Source organism: Dendrobium catenatum, unplaced genomic scaffold (assembly GCF_001605985.2).
Source record: "Dendrobium catenatum unplaced genomic scaffold, ASM160598v2 fragScaff_scaffold_1638, whole genome shotgun sequence".
Taxonomy (NCBI): domain Eukaryota; kingdom Viridiplantae; phylum Streptophyta; class Magnoliopsida; order Asparagales; family Orchidaceae; genus Dendrobium; species Dendrobium catenatum.
This window is the reverse complement of record NW_021320100.1, coordinates 68971-90597: the sequence shown is the minus strand read 5'-3', so window position 1 is coordinate 90597 and position 21627 is coordinate 68971. Positions and strand designations below refer to the sequence as shown.

Genomic DNA, 21627 nt, shown 5'->3' with positions numbered 1-21627 from the left:
TTATTATAAGATTGCTACTTTAAGATTAATGAATCACATGAATTAATTTTAGGAATTATCCAATGAAGTTTTGCTCTGACATGCAGTTACAATTTAGGAGAACATATCAATTTAAAACAATATCAGAAAATACAATAAACCTAGATGTGCTGGAATAATAATCCACAGGTTAATATTATGAGCTTTCACCTAGAGTTTCCTGTCTCACTCACACTATATGAGGGGCTTTAGCGGAGAGATATCTTCAACAAACCAATCGATGCCACTAAGAAAGTTATGACGCTGATGGTCTTGATCCACGGGAGGGTAGCCGGAGGAGGCGCAGGTGGATGTCCGACGAGTTGTCACAGTCTGGATGGTCGTTGTTTGTCGATTGTCTCGGCGAGACGAAATAATATGCGGTCTACATAGTCTTCGACTGAATCTTTAAACTCCGAGTTGGGGTCAAAGAAGGGTGATTACAGGATATCAATTAGTCCTTCAGAATTGCACGCAAATCCGTGGTCGACTTCAGGATCGACCATCCATGAATATGGGTATCTTCTTTATTGTGAACCTTGGATTTGTTGAAGGATGGCGGCTTGTGCAGGAAGGAGGGAGGAGGGGGGAGCCGGTGGCTTGGTGGGTTCGGCTAGAGAAGGGGACGGCTAGTGTTAGGGAGGGGGTTTAGGATCTTTAGGTTAATTACGAAGGAAAGTAATCAATCCAAAGGATTAATAAGAATGGAGGGAAATTAGGATTCAAATTTGAATCCTAAATTAGGGCAAGGGGAGGGGAGGGCCGACGACATGTATGGGGAAGGAGGAGATTGGGGGGAAATTAAAAGCTTCCTAATTCATTATCTTAAATTAGGAATCAATTAATAGGATCAAATCTAATTTAACATTAAATTAGACTTTAATTTAGGTATTTTCCTAATTTAGATGGGTTAATTTAGGAAAGTATTGAAAATTCGAATTTGAATTTCAAATAGAATTAAAATCTTTCTTAAATCAATTTGGCTATTTTAGGCAAGCAATAATGATGATTGAAATCATCATCAAGAGGATCCAAAGGAAGGGGCGGTGACTATGGTTTGGGTAGGGTGATGGAGGGGTTGGATTTGGGAGGGCTAGGTTAGCACTATGGTGGGAGTAGGGAGAGGTGCTAATGGGTGAGAGGGAAGATTGGGTGGTGGATAGCTATTGGAGTACCCGGAGGGAATAGCCGGCGGCTTAACACATAAGGGAGGTGATGGCCGGCAGCTTGAAGCAAGGGGAAAGTTGGACCACGAGCCCGGAGCACCTCCGCGACTAGTGAGTATTGCTTTGCCCACACCTTGGGACTTCATCACTCAAGAACTCACAAGCTTGAGAGAAGAAAATCAGAAATTTTATTAAACAATTATTAAAACCAATACAAAGTCTAGGGCCTATATATATAGGCTTCCTGCTTCCATAACAAAGAAAACTCAAAGACAAATATGTCATTCGGGCTACAACTCACTTAAACTCCCTCATAGGGGTACAAAGGTCAACTAAAACAAATAATAATAATAATACTAATGCAATAACATAAAATAACTCATAAATAGATGCTCCTGATCTTGGCTGTCGATCTGTGATGTCTCCTGTGATAGACACATGGAATCTTCTACTGATGTCCTCATCACTTAGAGAATCCCGCAACGAGTATCCCATCACTCATTGGCCTTCAATGAAATGCAAGCTCAAACAAAAGTATATACCTCCCTCGTACTTCCCTAAACTTCTAGATAGGTGGAATAGGTTGACCCAGGGTAATAAATCGTAAAGGAATACATTGCATCCTTTAATGATTACCTGATTCGCTGCAAGGGGGAGACCTCTACTACCCCCGCTCAAATTCTGTTCATGTTTTGTACCAGATTGTGTGAGGATCTGCGCAACGAACTGTTTGCCCATTGAGCCACTACTTTTGAAATGCGTACAACCTAGTTTTTGACCTTGAGGAGACCCGTCCCCAGCACCCTAGCCAACATAAGGATGCTAGACCCTCCAGACCTTCCAGTGGATCTGCCCCTCACCACTCCACTTCCTGGCAGACTCTAGGGAACACTAACCAGCCATCCTCTGGTCTTCTTACACCCCTTTCCGATTTTAGGGGCAAGCCTCCTACCCCAAATACCCCTTAGTCCTACCCAGGAACCAAGTACTTTCGATGCTAGAGATATGGACATATATCTTCTCAGTGTTCTAGTTCTTATAAAGTCACAATTATTGAGGAGATCACTGAAGATGAACTTGAGCCCGAGGCCGACCAGATTCACCAAGTTGAAGATGATGGTGAATTCTTTGAGGAGGATGATGACACAGTTGTCATTCACTGTATACAAAAAGTAGACACCTCTCCTATCTGCGTGGTGAGATGTGCACTGCCATAACCTGTTACCACTGATGATTTCCGTATGACTTCAATCTTTCACACCTACACTAAAATTAAAGATAAAAACTGTAAACTCATATTGGATAGTGACTGTTGCATTAATGCTGTCTCCTCGAACATGATGTTTAAACTTGGTCTGTCTGTCGTTCCTCACCCTAAACCCTTCAAGGTAGCTTGGGTCAACACTACTACCTTAGAGGTGAACGAACAAAGCCTCATACCCATCTCCTTCGTTGATTATAAGGAGAATGTGTGGTGTAATATTCTGGTGATGGATGTTGGACAAATCATCCTAGTGCGTCCTTGGCTCTTCGATAATGATGTCTACATCTATGGGCATTTAAACACCTGTGTGTTTGAACATGCGAGCAAAAAGATCAAAATTCTGCCAACGTAGGGCAGGGTTAAGGACGACCCTAAACCCAATCCAGTCAAGCGCAAGAAAGGGCTAAATCTTGTGACAGCCAAGGTCCTGGATTCTGAAATTGCACAAGGCTCACCCCCATACGCCTTGGTTGGCTGTGAGACTTCCTTTGAGTCTGATGAGCCTATTCCTCAGGAGGTCCAACCCATATTGAGTGACTTTGCTGATGTCTTCCCTGATGATCTTCCTGATCAACTTCCTCCCATAAGAGACATCCAACATGCTATTGATCTTGTCCCCAGTGCATCACTTCCCAACCTACCCCACTATCGCATGAAACCTACGGAAAATGCTGATTTTAAAAAGCAAGTGGACTAGTTACTGGTCTACATAAGGAAAGTCTCAGTCCTTCTGTTATACCGGCTCTCTTATATCAAAGAAGGATGATATTTGGAGAATGCGCATTGATAGCTGTGCCATCAACAAAATAAATGTTAAATATCACTTTCCAATCTCGAGATTAGACAATATGCTTGACATGATGACAGGAGCTACTATTTTCTCTAAGATTGACCTTAAGAGTGGGTATCACCAGATCCAGATTCAACCCGGTGATGAGTGGAAGATTGTCTTTAAGATCAAAGATGGTTTGTACGAGTGGATGGTCATACCTTTCGAGTTGAGTAATGCCCCAAGTACTTTCATGATAGTCATGACCAAGTGCTGCGCCCTTTCATGGAAAAATTTGTCGTTGTCTACTTTGACGACATCCTTATCTATAGCTAATATGTGAGTTAGCACTTAGACCACTTGAGGCAGGTCTGTGAAGTCTTAAGGAATGAGCAACTTTACACTAACCCTAAAAATGCATTTTCCTTGTTGATTGAGTAGTCTTTCTGTGCTTTATTATGTCTGCCCAAGGGGTCTCTGTAGACCCCAAGAAGGTGAAAGCCATTCTGGAATGGTCAGTTCCTCAAAACATCCGGAAGTCCGCAACTTCCACAGTTTAGCCACTTTCTATAGGAGATTCATCAAAAACTTTAGTACCACTGTGTCTCCTATCACTAATTGTTTAAAGAAAGGGGATTTTTATTGGACCTTGGCTGCCACCAAAGCCTTTGAGAAAATAAAAAAAAAGAATGGTGGAATGCTCCAGTGATGAGACTTCTTGACTTCTCCAAGGTCTTTGAAGTCACCTACGATGCTTCGGGGGTTGGAATTCGAGGATTGCTGTCCCAAGAAGATCACCCTGTTGCCTACTTTAGTGAAAAACTGAACGACATCTTGCAACTGTATTCCACGTACGACAAAGAATTCTACTTGGTGATCCAATCCCTTCAATATTGGTGACACTTCTTGCTCCCGCAGGAGTTCGTCATCTTTTCAGATCACGAGGCTCTTCGTTATATCAATTCCCAGAAAAAGCTTAAAGCACACCTTGGCCGTTGGGGGTAGAATTCTTACAGGAATACACCTATACCTTTAAGCACAAGGCGGGTGTTGAAAACAAAGCTGCCGATGCTCTTAGTCGTCATATGATGACTACCACCAAAATGAAGGCAAAAGTCGTTGGGTTTGAATAAGTCAAAGAAGAGTACTTAGAATGCCCTGACTTCAAGGAGATTTACTCCCTCTTGACCACAAGTAACACGTGCCTTGTGGATGATTTCCTCCTTGAAGATGGATACCTTTTTAAAGTTCAAAAGCTTTTTGTTCCTAGCACTTCCCTTAGGGAATTCCTTATTTGGTAGCTTCATGCTGAAGGTCTCGACAGGCACTTTAGTCATGATAAAACTATTGAGGTTGTAGAGTACCATTTCTTTTGGTCCAACCTCAAGAAAGATGTGGGTAAAATGGTCAGTAGGTGCCACACTTGTCAACTAGCGAAACAATGAAAGCAGAACACAGGTCTTTACACCCCATTACCAGTTCCCAGCTGTCCATGGCAAGATGTCAGCATAGACTTCGTCCTAGGTTTGCCCAAGACTTTTCGTAGGAATGATGACATATGTGTCGTAGTTGACATCTTCTCCAAGATGGCACATTTCCTACCATGTTCTAAAATATCCAATGCCTCCCATATTGCCAAACTGTACTTTAATGAGGTCGTCGGATTACATGGTTTACCCAAGATCATTGTATTTGATAGGGATGTAAAATTCACAAGTTGCTTCTGGATAAACTCTATGGATGAAAATGAGCACCAAATTATAATTCTCCACTACCTTTCATCCTCAGATTGATGGCCAAACTGAAGTGGCCAATAGGAGTTTAGGAAACCTGTTGAGATCCTTAGTGGGTGAGCATGTTAAATATTGGAATTCCAAAGTCCCCACGGCTGAATTTTCCTATAACAATTTTATGAACCGCACCACTGCTTGAGTTTTGCTGAAATTGTATATGGGTACAAACCTAGATAGCCTTTAGATCTCATACCCATGTGCCATAAGTATATGATTTATGAGTTTGCATCTTCATTTGCATTGCATCTGCATGAACTACATAAAGAAATTACACGCAAAATTAAACAAAGTAATATGAATTATATACTTCATTCTGATCTTAAGTGAAGATTGAAAAAAATTTAAGTTGGTGATTCAGTGATGGTCCAAATTCGTTTGGAACGGTTTCCAAAAGGGACTGTTAAGAAATTACATGCTAAAAGTGCAGGACTATTCAAAATATTTAAAAAGATCAATGATAATGCTTATGTGGTGGATTTGTCTGTAGATTTCGATATTAATCTCTCTCTTAATATTGAAAATTTAGTAGCCTATGAAGGTCCAAAGTTTAATCCACCTATAATTTACTGTAAACCGAGCCTTGTGTGATCCCACCTTGTGAGAACCCAAGCCTTTCTCCACTTTCAAATCTTCCCAAAACACCTGTTGTGGAGAAAGTTGATATGATTCTAAGTGATGATATTATTTCCACAAAAGAGGATGGATTAAGAAGGTATTTGATAAGGTGTAGAGGTGAGCCAGAGTCAGAAGACACCTAGCTAGAGCGCAAGGAGCTTCAGCAGATTGACTCAGATGCATTAGAGATCTGTGAGAGTACCTGGGATGCGTACTCGATGGAGTCGAGCTCTTTTTCACCCCGAAAGAATGATGAGGACATCTGACAGTGGAGAGTTTACCAGAGGAGTGGCCGAAGATCTATGGCCATGATTACACCACTCTATTTTTGAGATATTATTTGAATTTGATTTATTATTTTACCTTTTTCATTTTTACCCTCACTTGAGGGAGTAGGTTCATGTAACCCAGGGGGCACTTTTGTCTTTTTATTTTACTATTATATTTGACTATTTATAGCCCCTCCTCTTTGGAGAGGGTAATGATGATTATTATAAAAAATTCCATCATTTGTGTTTTATCGAGTTTAAGAGCTCTTGTGAGAGTTTGAAGTCCCTAGGTGAGGGCGACATACTATCCACCAATCGCAGGAAGAGTCCAGGTTCGTGGTCCACCTCCTCCACCAATATCTTCCCTTTTCTTCTCCACAAGCAATTTAAATTTGAATTTGAATTTGAATTTTATTTCCTAAATGAGGAACCCTATTTTAGGAAAGTCCCTTTAATTATGTCTATTTAAATTTTAAATAGATTTGATTTAAAACATCCTTTCCTATTTCAGGATTCTAAAAGAGCAAGCATTAACTCCTCCACTTAAAGCCCCAATCCCCAAGCAAGCATCAGGCCCCTCCCTCCTATCTCTTCTACATTATTTTTCTTTACCTTTGGAGCCCTAATCAAACCCCTAATCAAAGGGCCGACCCCCTACCCTCCTCCTTTTCCCTCTTTATATTAGGAATTTAAATTTCAAAATCTTCAATCCATTTCCTAATTAAATTTGAAATTGCATATCAATTTTGAAATTTAATTTCCCTCTCTAGTCAACCCACAAAATCTGAAATCAAATTCAGCCCCTCTCCTAGCCTTGGCCGGCCACCCAAGTTTCTCCCTCCTCCCCTATACCCCTTCTCCTATGCTTGATACTACACCCAAGGAAGGAGAAACAACGCCTCTCTCGGTCTCCTTACTCATGAATGACCGATCCTGAATGTGATCACGGTTTCATATTTGACGACCAAGGGTTCATCGACATCCTCCGGTCTCCATTCTTCGACATCGACTTTGAGACCAACCAATCCGTTGAAGACTATGTTCAGAGGATCCTCTTTTCCTGATAATGATCTAAAATATGATCTGACCCTACATATTTGAAAAATCCTTGATTTTTCAAAATATGTGCTACTAACAACAGGAATTTTCAAAATATGTGCTACTAACCGATTGTTGGTAGTCATTTCTAACCAAAATCAAGGTAATGTTTAAAATGAAAATCAGCAAAGCATGTTTTGTCAATTGTTGTATGAAATCAACCTAAACTCTTTGAAATAACCAGTGAGTTAGGTTGCTCCACTTGATTTTGGAGCAAAATTAACCTATAGGTTGAATGGTAGAGGTTGGTTGTTTTTGGTCTTCAATTCTTGACTAGGTCAACCACAGTCTATTTATGCTTTTTCCAATTTTTTTTTCTACAGTTTAGTTGCTCATTTGGTACCCAAATCACTTAGAGCCAACTCATCAACCATCGATCCTCATTTATTGAGGACCATTTATAGTAATCATTAATTTTCTATTCTTCCAATGTAATTGGATGGAAACAAGGCAGTATTTGGATGTTTTTATACAAAAACTATAATATATATATATATACATATATACATATATATATATATACATATATACATATATATATATATGTGACCCTAAAATGATTCTTGAATGCTTCTATCTCTAAGCTCATGCTCCCAAGACTTCTCCAAGCTATAAGATTTACTCTTCTTCATCTATACTTCTTGTGCTTAGGTTCTTCCTCCACTTTGAGCTTTTATTTGCTCAACATCTCTTGAGCTGTCTATTGGAGGTGGTTGAAAACTTTTGAAGCTTAGTTTTTTCCTTTAGCTTTGTTCTTACATTAGTTAAGATATTTGTTTGTTAAATATCTTTGATCATTGAAAATTTTATAATTCTTAGATTGTTTTTTACATTTGCGCATTAGTGCTTCCCTTGGGACATCATTTACTTTTTATTTCTTTTTTGTAGATCTTGTTTTATGATGTTATAACTTGGTTCTTATAAATCTCTCATTGTGATGTGTTGTCCTTTAACTTGTGAAAAGGCCTTTGATGGTTGATCCCGAGCTTGTGAAAAAAGACCAAGTGTAGTGGTTGGCCTTGAGCTTGGTAAAATGCTTTTTTTTTGACTTTGGTTTGTAGAGGTAGAAGCTTAGTCTTAACCTTTGGAGTTAGTGAAGTAGGTGAGTGGAATTTTTAATGGTGAGGTTTAGGAGTGGGCTTAGACTTGTGAAATAGCTCAACCATTGTAACTACTTGCTCACTTTGTCTCTCTTACTTGCTCATAATTTTATTGCTTTAATCTACGCTACTTTGTCTCGCTTGCTTGCTCATAATTTTATTACTTTAATTTACGTTACTTGTATTAGAATTTGGAGCCTCAGTCTCTTCATGAATTTATCTCTAGTGGATCAATGACCTAACCATACTCATATTAAGGATATCCTTTATGAATGTCTATTAAAGGAAATAACTAACTTAATTATTTCCTAAAATTTAGGAAACAAAATAATAGGAGATTAAATCTTTCTTAAAAATTTAGAAACAAAATCATAGGAGAAGATCGCAATCAATCTCCCCTTTAACTTGAACCTTCAAATATTCAATACTCCCCCCCTCAAACTGGAGAATATATATCATAGAATCCAAGCTTGTAAATTAACTCTTCAGAGTTAAATGTAGGTAAAGCTTTGGTGAGGATGTTTGCAGTTTTTTGCTAGGTAGGGATGTATTTCAATTTAACATGATCACTAGTCACCTTCTCAGTGATGAAGTGTCTGTCATTTTCAACATACTTAGTCTATTCAAGGTGCACGTGATTTTTAGCTATGCTGATAGCTGCCTGAATATCACACATCATCAGAATATGAGATGAACTCATTTGTCCTAGTTCACTAAGAACCTATTTTATCTAAATTCCTTCACAAATTCCCTTTGCCAATGCTCTTTACTCAGCTTTTGCACAACTGGCTAGCACTGATTATATTTTACTCCAGGTAACAATATTACCCCAGACAAAAGAACAATATCCAAAAGTTGATCTTCTTTCAATGATGTTTCCTACTTACTTTGCATCTAAATATACTTCAGTGTCACGATTCACAGTCTTTCTGAAAAATATACCTTTCCCTAGTGTCTAAGAGTCTTATAGATTGCTTCCATGTGTTCCTTTTAGGATTGTGCATGAATTGACTTACAATACTAATTTCAAAACCAATATATGCCAGAGTTTGTGAAAGATAGATCAGCGTCCAATAAGTTTTTAATATCTCCCACTATCTACAGATGTACTTTCTTTCTCAGTGCCAAATGTCTTTTACCTATCCATAAGAGTATCAACATATTTGTATCCAAGCATACTAGTCTCCATAAGAAGATATAGAATATATTTCTTTTTAGAAACAACAATGTCCTTTTTTTATCTAGTCACTTTCATTCTAAGGAAATATTTAAGTGGATCTTTATCTAAGTGGAGTTTGAGTTTCACTCGACGCACTTATGCTACTATGTAAAGGTAATGATCTTTTATCGTGATGGTTTGCAAGTTGAAAATACATCGAAAAAATTATGCAAATTATGAACACTTTCACTCTCAAAAAATTCAAATTCAAAATTTTGTGTGCTCATAACTATGATGCACAAACACGGATACAATGACATGGATACCGGACATGACAATTATTGAAAATATAGGACACGAATATCAGTTGGACACGGTATAATAACTTTTAAATTTTAAAAATAGCGTATAAAAATTGAATAATCGTAATATTAAAAATAATATAGAATTAATAAGTTATTTAATTAGAATTTGTTTAAAATAATTAATATTAGAATGTCAAGAGTTGGGCATCGATGCCGTGCATCAGACATCGAGAAAGGAGACAATACTATCGAGAGTCGGAAATCGATGTTATGCAGTAAATATGGGGCATCAATAGCATCTGTCGTCGATGTTGAGAGGGCGTTGGTCGTCGATGTTGAGAGGGCGTTGGTCATCGATGTTAAGAAGACGTCAGATAAAGATGAGCTGTCAAGTTGTGGGTGTAGAAATTGCTAGCGTTGAGTTTCAATGCCAAGATAGTGCCAAACTTTGATATTGAGATGGTTGTGAAATGTCGATGTTGTAATGACGTCAGACGTCAATGTTGAGATGACATTGGGCATTGTTGTGAAACTAAAATCTCGACCCACCAAAGAGAAATGAAAATGAGAATATTCTATGAACGAGGTATTGAGTGCAGACGATTGATTTGGTATTGTGGATAGGAAATAAAAAAATTAGTTTTTATATTTTAAATAAATAATAATTTTAAATACAAAAAAAATATTTAAAAAAACAATGAAATATTTAAGACACACGTGTGTCCAATCTGTAATTAATATTTTTTTAATCGGACACATTTTCGGCTTGTCCGACACGTGTCGGAGGAGTGTCAGACGCGCGTCGTGTTGGACACATGTCGGATACTGCACGTCTTTTTGAGGAGATGTGTTGGTGCATCATAGATTCATAATTATCTTCTAATTGAAAAAATTTATTATGCTCACAGAGGTATGTATAAATTATTTTGATAATAGAAGGTATTTACCCTTGTTATGCCTTAAGAGTGTTTGGAATTATAAAAAATAGTAGGGAGATTATTGAACCTTGTGTTATTTTGAACAGTTCAAGCTGAATAATAAGTGAATTAACCATGCGTCCTCAAGTTTTTTGGCTCATTTTTTTTCATGGGGAAGACAAGGCAGTTAAACTTTGCTATTGAAGACTATTCCAATGGTGAACAAAGTCTTAAATGTGCCTCAGTGAATCTTATGTGTATTATTTTGAGTTAATTTAAACTAATTTAGTAGCACAACTATGAATGCCAAGCCATAAACTAAAGAGTTCCTAAGAGTTATTTTTGAAATTATTGGAATTTTTTTTGATAATCAGGACTATAAAAGACAATGATTTAATTGTTAAAATTTCTCAAAATTACCTACTTAACTTTCAGCCTTGGGTGCATTTATATTGCTTACATATATTGTGATTATTTTGCTCTTACTCTCAGGTGATTTTTCATTTATGACTTATTTTTAATTTATGAAAATTTTATTGCCCAATTAAACATTAGAGTTGAACAAAATATTGTTAACTATTATAATAATTTAATAAGTTAGAAGTCCAGCAATAAAAACCTTCAAGTTAAATCAGAGTTTTTTATCAGTTATTTGGATATTGTTTTGTATTGTAATTTATGCATGCATAGTTGACATCTCTCTTATGGCATCTATGTAGGTGATTGTTTATAATCACCTTATCATTGCATGTGCCATCCCATCTTTCTCAATATTCTCTTCTTCTGAATTAATATGCTTGGTATAACAAGCTTTATGGATTGATATTTAAGTGGTTGGTTTGCAATATATTCATCTTTTTTTTATTATTAACTTTATCTGAACTTTTTTCTATTCATGTTATTGCAAAATGTTCTTAATATGTTTCATCCTTAATCTTTAATTCTTTTAAGCTTTTGTATATGAACATCTGCTTCCTTTTGATCCAGGGAATGGAGCCCAATAGAATTCTCTTAGTTACTGTACATTCAATGCTCCACCCCATAACTGTGGAAGTGCTGCATCAAGTTTTTTCTCCATATGGGTTTGTGGAAAAGATTGTCACCTTTCATAAATTGGCAGGTTCGATTTTCTTTCATGCTTTATCTTCTATGTTTTAACCGCTTACTGCTTTCTGTTTAGCAGAATTCAGACTTGGGTTCAAAGACTTATACAAAATTTTTTGGATATTGCTATTGTGATTGGTTACTTGAAGTTAGTAATCTTAGTTGTAAATATAAACTAACAAGATGTCTAATCATTTTTAGTCATTGTTACAACAATAACATCATCAAGCCTTTATCCCACTACATGGGGTCGGCTACATCAATCTTTTTTTTTTTTTTTCAGTGTCTTATTAAGAATCATTGTTAATGCAAAAAAAATAATATCCAATAAATCTGTCACACGGACAAATAAAATGTGAATTTAAAAATATTCTTGGTCCATACACGTTTGATTAGCCATTTGACTAATTGATAATTTAGCATTGGCTATCCCGGGTAATAGCTAAACCTCCATACTTGAGCCATCTGCTCGAGTCATAATGATTACTCAATGAGCTATAATTGGGGAACATTAACCATAAGGAGGTAAAATGGTAACCTTTCCATATTCATTCTTTATTTGTCCAAGTCTATGCAAGATATATTCGTGTTGATGACATGCTTTAGTGGTAAAAAATCATATGTGCTAATAACTTCACAATGGAAATACTTGGATCAAGTAATACTACATGACAATGAACCTATATATGCTAACTTAGAATATTGATGAATGTGACTTCTTTTGATATTTCTTCTACTTCTGAAATCTTTCAAGCATAATTGGTTGATCAATAAATTTTTTATTTTTTCTATATACCTTTTTGGAGTCTTCTTGTCTGATCCTGTTTTGTGTTGTATTTCTACTAAGTAACTCTCAAGTTCTTGTTGGCCTCTTTTTAAGACGCATTCATCATTATTTCCCATTTTCTAGATCGTTCTGATGATCTAAATATACCTTGATGTATTGGAATATAGGTTTTGGAATTTTGGTTCGTTAATTACAATCAAACTCTTTACCTGATGATTTTATATATATCTCTCTCTCTCCTTGACCCATAAGGGTTAATCAACTCCTTGGATCCTGGGATACTTATTTGCTTGTTCTCTATCGCATGACCTTGGTCTTGGTGCTGTGGGTGGTGGCTCTCTTTGGCGTTGTGGTTGACAACTCCTCAGGATTGTGGTTGGCTACTTTCTTGCTGCCTATTGACAAATTTCTTGTCACCCCATTGACATCTTTCTCTTTGTCTCATTGACATGCTCCCCTTCATCTCGATGATGAATTTCTTGAATTTGTGGTTGATAACTTTTGTCATTATGGACGTGTCTCTCTTTAATTTGTCTATTTCTTTTGGTTTCTTATGTTGGTGTCTTTTAACACTCTACGATGATTATGATTGTAGATATTTTTTAACTAAGAGAAGATAGAACTTGAAGCAAAGATTACCTAAATGGAGTGGATAGTCATTTCAACTCATATATTTAATATAGAGAATTTCAGGTCGATGACTTGATTTTAAGAAAGCTAGGTGTGATATGAAAGCCTGAAGGAGTAGGGGAACTCACTTAAATTAGGAGAGTTTATTCATGGAGTGACACAATACTATTTGCTTTGATCAAGGAAAAAGACTTGCACCCCATTTTGACCCCTGAAAATCAACATGGAGTGTAATAGAGAAGGAGAATCAGAATAGATATGTTTCTTATTAACATCCATTATGAAATACTTCTATTAGAATCATGTGAGTAGGAATAGCCTATCTAGACTATCCCAATATTATGCACTTTTCAATTTTACCAATTTATTTATCAATTTCCTATTTGGAAGCATATACACTATACATAAAGAAATATAGAGCTTTACTAAATTTTTAAATAATATTTACATACCCAAAAGTTTATTTGAACAACTTCCTACTCCGACTTCTATGTATACCCAAAATATATGTACACAAAAAATGCAGCCAACCCTCCTGCCTAGTGTCATACTGGTTTCTTATCTTTCCTGCAGTATAATCACTATTAATGAGCTAGAGCACAATGAAATACACAAGCATAATATACAAAATAAGAAATATGTTTGCAGTCAATTTAAAATAAGATGGGGATTTATATAATAAGTATGTACCAAACATCAATATATATTTAACTTTTCACATTTCATGTTCTTTTGACTGTTCAATATTTTTGGGCAAGTCATATGATGACTATAGGCTTTTGTACACCTATAACTCTCTAATTCAATGTTGGGCCCGCATTCTCAACTTTTAGAATTGAGGTTAGCTCTCTCATTTAAAGTTGGGTCCGAATTCCAAACTTTTAGAAGTGAGGGAGTGTAGGGTATTCTATACTGCTTCTGATGCTATCAAGAATTTCTATACTTTTTATTTTATTTGAACAATAGTATATTTTGTTTTCTATTTTATTTTCTTTTCTTTTTTAGCTATCCAATGATGGGAAAGCATCCAATGATCATGGTAGGTAGTGCATATGGCTTGGTAGATCTTTGGTTTGCTGGCTCGATTGGTCCCTGGCTGGTGGTGGTTCTCGGGTTGGCTGTTTTGGAGCATTCGGTTTTGAGCTTGTTCTCTAAGTTGCTTGAGCTGAAGTTTAGTAGCTCTTTAATTCTCAAAAGGTACCTCATTATGAAGTTTACTTTTGGAGTGGCCTTGTCCCTTCCCCTTCCCCTTTTCTTCTTGTCTCTTGGAAAACCGTGGCCTGCTCTTAATGGTGGCTGAATTCAATACAGAATATTAATGTGGAAGTTATTGATTTTAATGCTTTACCTTCGGGAATTCAGCCAGCCTTTGTTTTTTCCGAAATGGGATGCTTTTCCCGTAGCTGTGCTGCTTTGAATTTTCGGCCTGCTTGCTGGCTCTTTGGTTCCGTGAGATGCTGGGCTATTTTCCGAAATGTCTCTTGAAATCCTTTGAAAAATAAAAGCTTGGGATGTTGGGAACATTAACTAAGGTGACTTTTGGCATTCCTTTACTTTGCCTATAAATAAGAGATGATGTTGTGAAGGAAAGCAGTTGATATTTGTGAGCATATTTGCTATTAACCTGCGGGTTTATTCGGAAATCCTGCGGGCTCTTTCCAACCTTCTTTTCTCATCCCCTCCGGAAATCCTGCGGGCTCTTTCCACCCTTTCTTCTCGGGCTTCTAACATCTGCGTCTCTCCGCAAGTGCCACTCCATCTGTATCCTTCTTCTCAACAGTGAAGCAACTTTAGGGTGTCGTGTCTTGGTTGATTTGGAAGCATTTGGGACAATCTTGCAGTGGTGGACCATCAGTTTGCTAGTTCTATGCACTTTACTTATTTAACCTACAAATTCGATGCATGTGAGGAACCCGCTCTGACGGTTGTCTGAGGATAGCGTCTTTTTAAATTTCTTTATTTCTTTAAAATCTCCTAGCATCTTTTGTTAAGTTTTGGGTCGTTTGCGTTTATTTAATAAAGTTTGTTTTAAGTTCTACTCATTGTGTCAGTTTTCTTCTTGTGTGTCTATTGTGATCAAGAGATATAGGCTCCCTATATCTCTTGTCTACATCAGCTTCTCTAAGGGTTACTTCGCCAGGTCTTTTACCTTTACTTGTGCGAGCTTATCTCATATCAATCATCAACATGCCATTGTAATAAAATACTTGATGAACTTAATGAACCAGTAACTAAATACTTCATGAAATTGGAAATAATGCTATCACAATTATATAAAAAAATGTGGTCGCAATCATATAAAGTTTACTATTTCCTATACCATAATTTGGGTATCTCATCTCGTTCTGTGGAGTAGTCGGATGAATTTGTTCTCCTACAGTACCCCAACCTCTTTTTCTCTTATATACAATCTAAATATTACAATATTACATTTTCACCATTTAATGCATTCTAGCTTAACTTAATATTAAGGAACTCATCAGGTTAGCAAAATCCAACCAAAAAGTAGGTAAAATTTACCTCAAAGAAGTTTCTCCTCATTCAACCAAAGTTTTCTCTATTCTCCTAAACCTCCTTTCCTCACTTCCCTTCCTGAATTCAGCAATTAACCACTTCTGAATTCAGCCAACAACCTCTCTTCCTCTCTATCCTTATTGTTTTTAGCTGTTGTTTTGATTCATTTATATTTTGGCTTATTTTCATTTTGATGTAATTTGAATATTATAGTTGTGTTTTATGTTTTTTTTTTATACTATCCAATGATGGAGAACATCTAATGATCATGGTAGGATGTGCTTGGGCATGGCAAGCCTTGGGTATGCTAGCTTCTTGGGTTCTTTTGTTTTTTGGGCTGCTTGCTGCCTCTCGGGTTGGGCCTTAGCTGCTCTCGGGTTGGGCTTTGACTGCATTAGTTTTGAGCTGAAAACTTGGGTTCTACTTGGTGCTAGCTCATTAATGCTTGAGCTGATGTTTAGCTCATTATTTGGAGGAATAATTGCACTTCTTAGCACATAAATTTGAAAAGGTATTCTTCTTCTTTTAGCTCATTATGTGGAGTTGGAGCTTGTCTCTTCCCCTTCATGTATCCCCTTGATTATTCCCTTGTGCAGTTCCCGTGACTGGTTCACCTCCCATTTGCTGGGTGCTGGTTCCGGTCCCCTGTGTTGCCTTTTCGGTTTCCTCCTTGACTGCTTTCCTGTAGCTGCCTCTACCCGGTTCTTGTGCTGTCTTTTTGGGAGCTGTTTTGTGTTGCCTGCTGGTCTTCCTCTTCCCCTTACCTGATTGGTTCAGTTGGAGGTGGAAGTTGGTTGTTTGACTCCCCTTTTTCTTCTACTATAAATATGAGGTGTTTTTGTTATGAAGAGGTTGTTGATTAACTTAAGATAAGTTGCTAAAAATTTGAGGGTTTCTTTTCTTGGAAAAGCTTGAGAGCTTGTTCCAAATATCTCTTCCTCTTCTCTATTTCATCTTGGCTTCTAATCTCTTATTCTCTACGCAAGTTCCACTCCACTTGTATTCTTCTTCTTGAGCTATTGAGAAGTGTTTGTTGGCTGATTTGGAGACGTTTGCTGGGGGAGTTTGGTTGGATGTTGGACCTTGTTGATATGGTGGACCCTTGGTTTGTAAGCCCTAAGCATTTTATCATATATTTCCTACTTTTCGTTGCATGTGAGGAAACTGCTTGCCGGTTTGTTCTGATGATAGTGTTTTTATTTGATAATTTTGTTTCGTTTGTTCGACTTTTCGTTTGTTTTAGTGCTTGTTTGGATGTTTGCAATCTAGATTGAATCGAGTTTGGTTTCTATTGTCCAAGTGTTCTCTTATTTGACTTTTCTTTCTAGTTTACCCCCATCATGTTTTCATCAAACAACATCAAAAATCCTTTCCTTTCTCCTATTTTCTTAACTGAAATTCTTTCCTTATGTTTTAAGCATCCAGCCGCAGTAGCCCCTGATTCCTTCCCCAAACCCTCTGCTTGTGGCTTGCTGCTCTGCACTCTAGCTGTTTCGAGCACCAGAAGCTAAATGACGATAGACGAGTGGGTTAGGGATGTCAAAGGCTTTAATTAACTTATATAATATAACAAACCTAACACTATTGCTTTTTCCACTACCAGCTGTTCCTAACCGTTAATTTCCACCCGCACTTTGCATGTTGAGGTAAAGTGGAAATGCTACAGTGATATAATATTAATTAAGTTCTAATTAATAATTTGTACACTAATGTAATTTAATAAACTGTTATATTAGCTGTTAATAGATTAAGCTATTAAATAGATTTATACACACACACACACACACATATATATATATATATATATATATATATATATATATATATATCTTCAGAATTAAAAATAGAATTTAACGGAAATAACTTGGACATTTTATGAGGGAATGATAAAATGGAGTAACCGTGGAAAATTGTTATGCCAAAACATTAAGCTTACATTTTTAAAATTTTGGGTATTATAAAGACCATGGTTCTAGAGGCTAAAGGCGAGACATGAAAATGTCCCCTCAAAGAGTGACACATAATAAACTGAAGTCTCAATCCATATGGAAGGCCAAGACCATTTGCACAGATTTGGGGATTACTGCTACTTGAATCTCTCTTCATAATAGGTAGGAAAATGCTCAAACTAGAAAGGTCAAGGATATTTACACTAGTTGAAGATGAAAATGCCCTGGTTGAAAGGTCTACAGTTATCTAAGTTGATAAAGGAAAATATCATGTATAGGGAGAAGGCATGGTAAAGTCCTTAGGGGTAAAAAAAAAAGTTTCGAATCTATATGGGAGGTCACCACGATTTGAATGAACTTAGGATGATTAAGACTTGAATGTGCCTTCCAAATATAAAAGCAAATGTTTTGACTGAAATGGCCAAGACCATTTTTACAAGTCAAAGAAAATGCCTTAGCTAAAGTTGCCACAACCATTTGTGTAAACTTAGGAAAAACTATTGCTCATGAGGCCAATGTCATTTATCGAGGTATGGTATTCTCCTTATGAGTGATAAAAATAAAAGATTGTTTTGACCTTTAGAGTGAAATGAAAATATAAAAAATGCTTGATAATACATGGGTAAAAGATAAAAGGAAAAAAAAAAGAAACCTTGAACTCATAAAAAAATCCAACTTGGCTAAGATCACAGTCTAAACTAGGATACGTATAGGAACTGCTCTTAAATCTTATTACAATTATTTAGCCCAAGAATGCATGAGAAAGTAATATCCATTCTTAGATACCAAAGTTTCACTCTTTAGTAGTTACCGAAATTTAATTTTATATAAATGATTATAAGTATAATGAGTCAATAAAATAAGCTTAATAGATTCATTTTTCTTTACAAAAAATGCAACTTCATTCTCCATCTTAAAAAGATAATGTGTGCATCAAAGTTAAACTAAAAATATAATAAAAAGGAATAACAAAGTTCACATTTAATGGATTTAAGTGTAGCAAGGTTCATTACAATAAACTCTTATATCTTGACCTTATAGATGTGGGCTTCGAAATGTGCCCCAGCCTCTTCGCGCCCTTTTTGCCGAGTGGAGAGTTTTAATGAGTTTAGATTCCAGAATAAATTTTAAGAAGGCATATTAGGTTTTATATAAGACATTACCCAGAGATTTCACCCTCATTTGCTAGGACTTTATGATATGAGATTTGGTTTTTCATAAGCGTAAGCCTCTATTATTAATAATAAGAGAACACTTTCGATTAAGGCTACTCGTTAAATAGACACTATGTAGCCAACGTATAGTGGCAACATCTTTGGAGTTTTAAAATTGGATTTGTGAAATTTCGAGATTTGAAAATTATCACCATACACTTAAAGTTGGTGATGGGGGAATGATGTATGTCCTTATTAAGATCGCATGATTCAGTCATCCCACTATATGAAAATTGTCAAATACTGGCGGCTTTTTTCGGCGGTTAGTATAAAATTTTGGCGGTTTTGAAAACTACCGGTGGTTTTCCGGCTGTTTGTTAACCGCAGGTATAAACTGTGTAAGAAACAATTTGCGGCGGACCGTTTCTGGTGGCTAAATCTCCCGGCGACCATGATAGTCTATTTAGTTAGAGGAGCTAATCAACCCAACCTGACATAGGATTATTGTCGGCAGCCATAAGTTACTTTGTTTAAGGGTACCTTGTAGACTTGGGGTTAATGTTTGACAATGAGGAGAGATTTGAGTCCACTTTAGTTAACTAAGGGCTTTGTACCCTTTCCAACATGTCCTATGATTCATTATTCAGAAGTTAGAACTATTGGGGAACATATGGGCTCTAGCCATGATCGTAATTTAGTTGTAACATTTGGTGGCAAAACCATCTGGTCAAAGGGCCTCGATCATAATCATTTATGTGTGATGTCATTTGATAGCAAAATCACCGATTAGAGGACGTGTGTCACGTCCTTACTAGCAGGAGATTGTTTGAAAATAAATCTTAGCAATATATTCGACATGACATTCGTTCTTTGTGTGCGCTGAAGTTGTACTCAAATTTATTCTCCTCAACAAACTATTGCGGAGGGTGGATAAATTTTTGCTTTAAGTTTTTAGGTTATAAATTTCATCTTGAATATTTTAAGTTTTAGTGATTCTTGAGTTTTTTGAACTTTTATTAAAATCAGGCCCCTTCATAATTAATTTTGAGATTTAGGGGCACTTAAAAGATACAGATCATTTAGGTTTATATTAACTTTTAAAACGACCATTATGGGGGTGGGGGGTGGCTTTGAAGTTACTTATAAAATGCTTATTTTTTCATCAAAGTTTCGAGAATGTTTTATTATGTAGGATCCCCTCCGGTTAAGATTCATTTTCAACATGACCATCATTAGGGATTATGAGTAATTTCCAAGTTTTAAAATTACGTAAATAATCCTTGAGGCATTTTTCGTCCGTGAGGCGAGGCAGACCTCAAAAGACTTGGTTAGAAAATATTAGGAATGACCTTTCTTTATTAGATTTAAACGAGAATTTGACCTTTAATAGGACACAATGGAGAAAAAGGATTCATGTAGCTGACCCCACGTAGTGGGATAAAGGCTTGATGTTGTTGTTGTTGTAGAGAAAGCATATGATAGAGTTCCAAGAGAAGTGCTATGGTGAGTTCTTGAAAAGAAAGGAGTTAATAATGCTTATATTTAAATCATTAAAGATATGTATGCAGGAGCTATTACTTGTGTTCAAACACAATGTGGTTTGACTAAGTATTTTCCTATTTCTGTTGGATTACATCAAGGATCAGCCTTAAGTCCATATCTTTTTTCTTTAATCATGGATGTTCTCACTAGACATTTGCAATAGAATGTACCTTGGTGTATGCTTTTTGCTGATGATTGTTGACCTCTGAATAATAACTAAAGGAACAAAAGGGAGAAGAAAGCTCAAATCAAAATCCTGCATACAAACATCTTACCCGATAGATCCACGAAACTTGCCGAACTCCTCCAGAAATTCCGCTCAAATCCCGCTGAATCACTGCGCATTCGGCGCCGTTCCTCAATTTTTGCTCAAATCCTGCGACGACAGCCTCGATTGCACTTCCCTCAGAGACGTTAAATACACGAGCAACAAAGCATTCAGCAGCTCTTCTCCTGCTCTCTCCCATTCGCAAATCCCACGACAATTTCACACACACGAGCTCCAAGCCACGACGGAATCCCTTGCCCTGCCTCTCTGTTTGCGATCCCGACACCCTTCCGATCTCTTCAGCCGAGAGAGAGAGGAGGGAATCGACCTACCTCTGCCTTGACCCGCAGCTTCCTCTCCGAACACCTCTGGCCGAACACCTCTGGCTTCCACGATCCTCATCCAGTCACAAGTTCTGATCCCCCACACCTCCTTTCCCACACCTCCTTTCGGTCCACTTGAGCCGAGAGAGAGAAAGAGAGGGAGAGAGTGCCGAGCTCACCTTCCCTGTCCGATTTGCTCTACCCGACCTCCTCCTCTTGCTGACACCAAGCCTTCCCATCTCCTCTGCCCGTCACCCCCCCCCTAGCGTGCTTCTTCGACCTGGACTTGGCCGAACCAGAGTAAGAGAGGGAGAGGTCTTTTTATTTATTTATTTATTGTTTATTATTATTATTATTTTATTATTTATATTATTATTATTACTATTATCATAATTATTATTAATTAACTAATTTTAGTTATCAATTAATAATAATTAATTAAATATTACTTACAATTAATAATTAATTAAAATTAGTATTTAATTAATCATGATTAATAAGGTTAATCGTGTTTGATTAATATTAATTATTAATAAATTAATTGTATATTAATTTTAATTAATTAAAATTAAATTATAATTAACTCTAGTTAGTTAATAATAATAATAATAATTATAATAATAATAAATAAATGACTCTCTCCTCGATCGACGTGCCAACGCCGTCGACCCCGCGCAGGTATAAAATTCTAAAACCCTAAAACTCCGAGAACCCGTTTCAACACATTCGTCGAGACAAAACGACCACCTATGCACGCTTTTCTTAGCGTGGTGGGAGGGAGTGCGTCCCACGCTTGCGACGAAGCGGGTGATCACCCAAATTCCTTCTTCTAAGTTCGTATCGCCTTGGAAACCCCGCCTATGCATGCTTTTCTTAGCGTGGT

General features: G+C 36.8%; 1 protein-coding gene across 4 annotated transcripts in view; it reads left to right on the top strand.

Moving 5' to 3' along the window:
- LOC110106915 (polypyrimidine tract-binding protein homolog 3) overlaps positions 1-21627 on the top strand; it is a 53454-nt gene that overhangs the window by 10925 nt on the left and 20902 nt on the right. For all 4 annotated transcript variants that reach the window (XM_020837001.2, XM_020837000.2, XM_020836999.2 and 1 more), the window contains one exon: positions 11461-11593. In XM_020837001.2, the coding sequence (XP_020692660.1) occupies positions 11461-11593 (133 nt within the window). The remainder of the gene's footprint in view (positions 1-11460; positions 11594-21627) is intronic.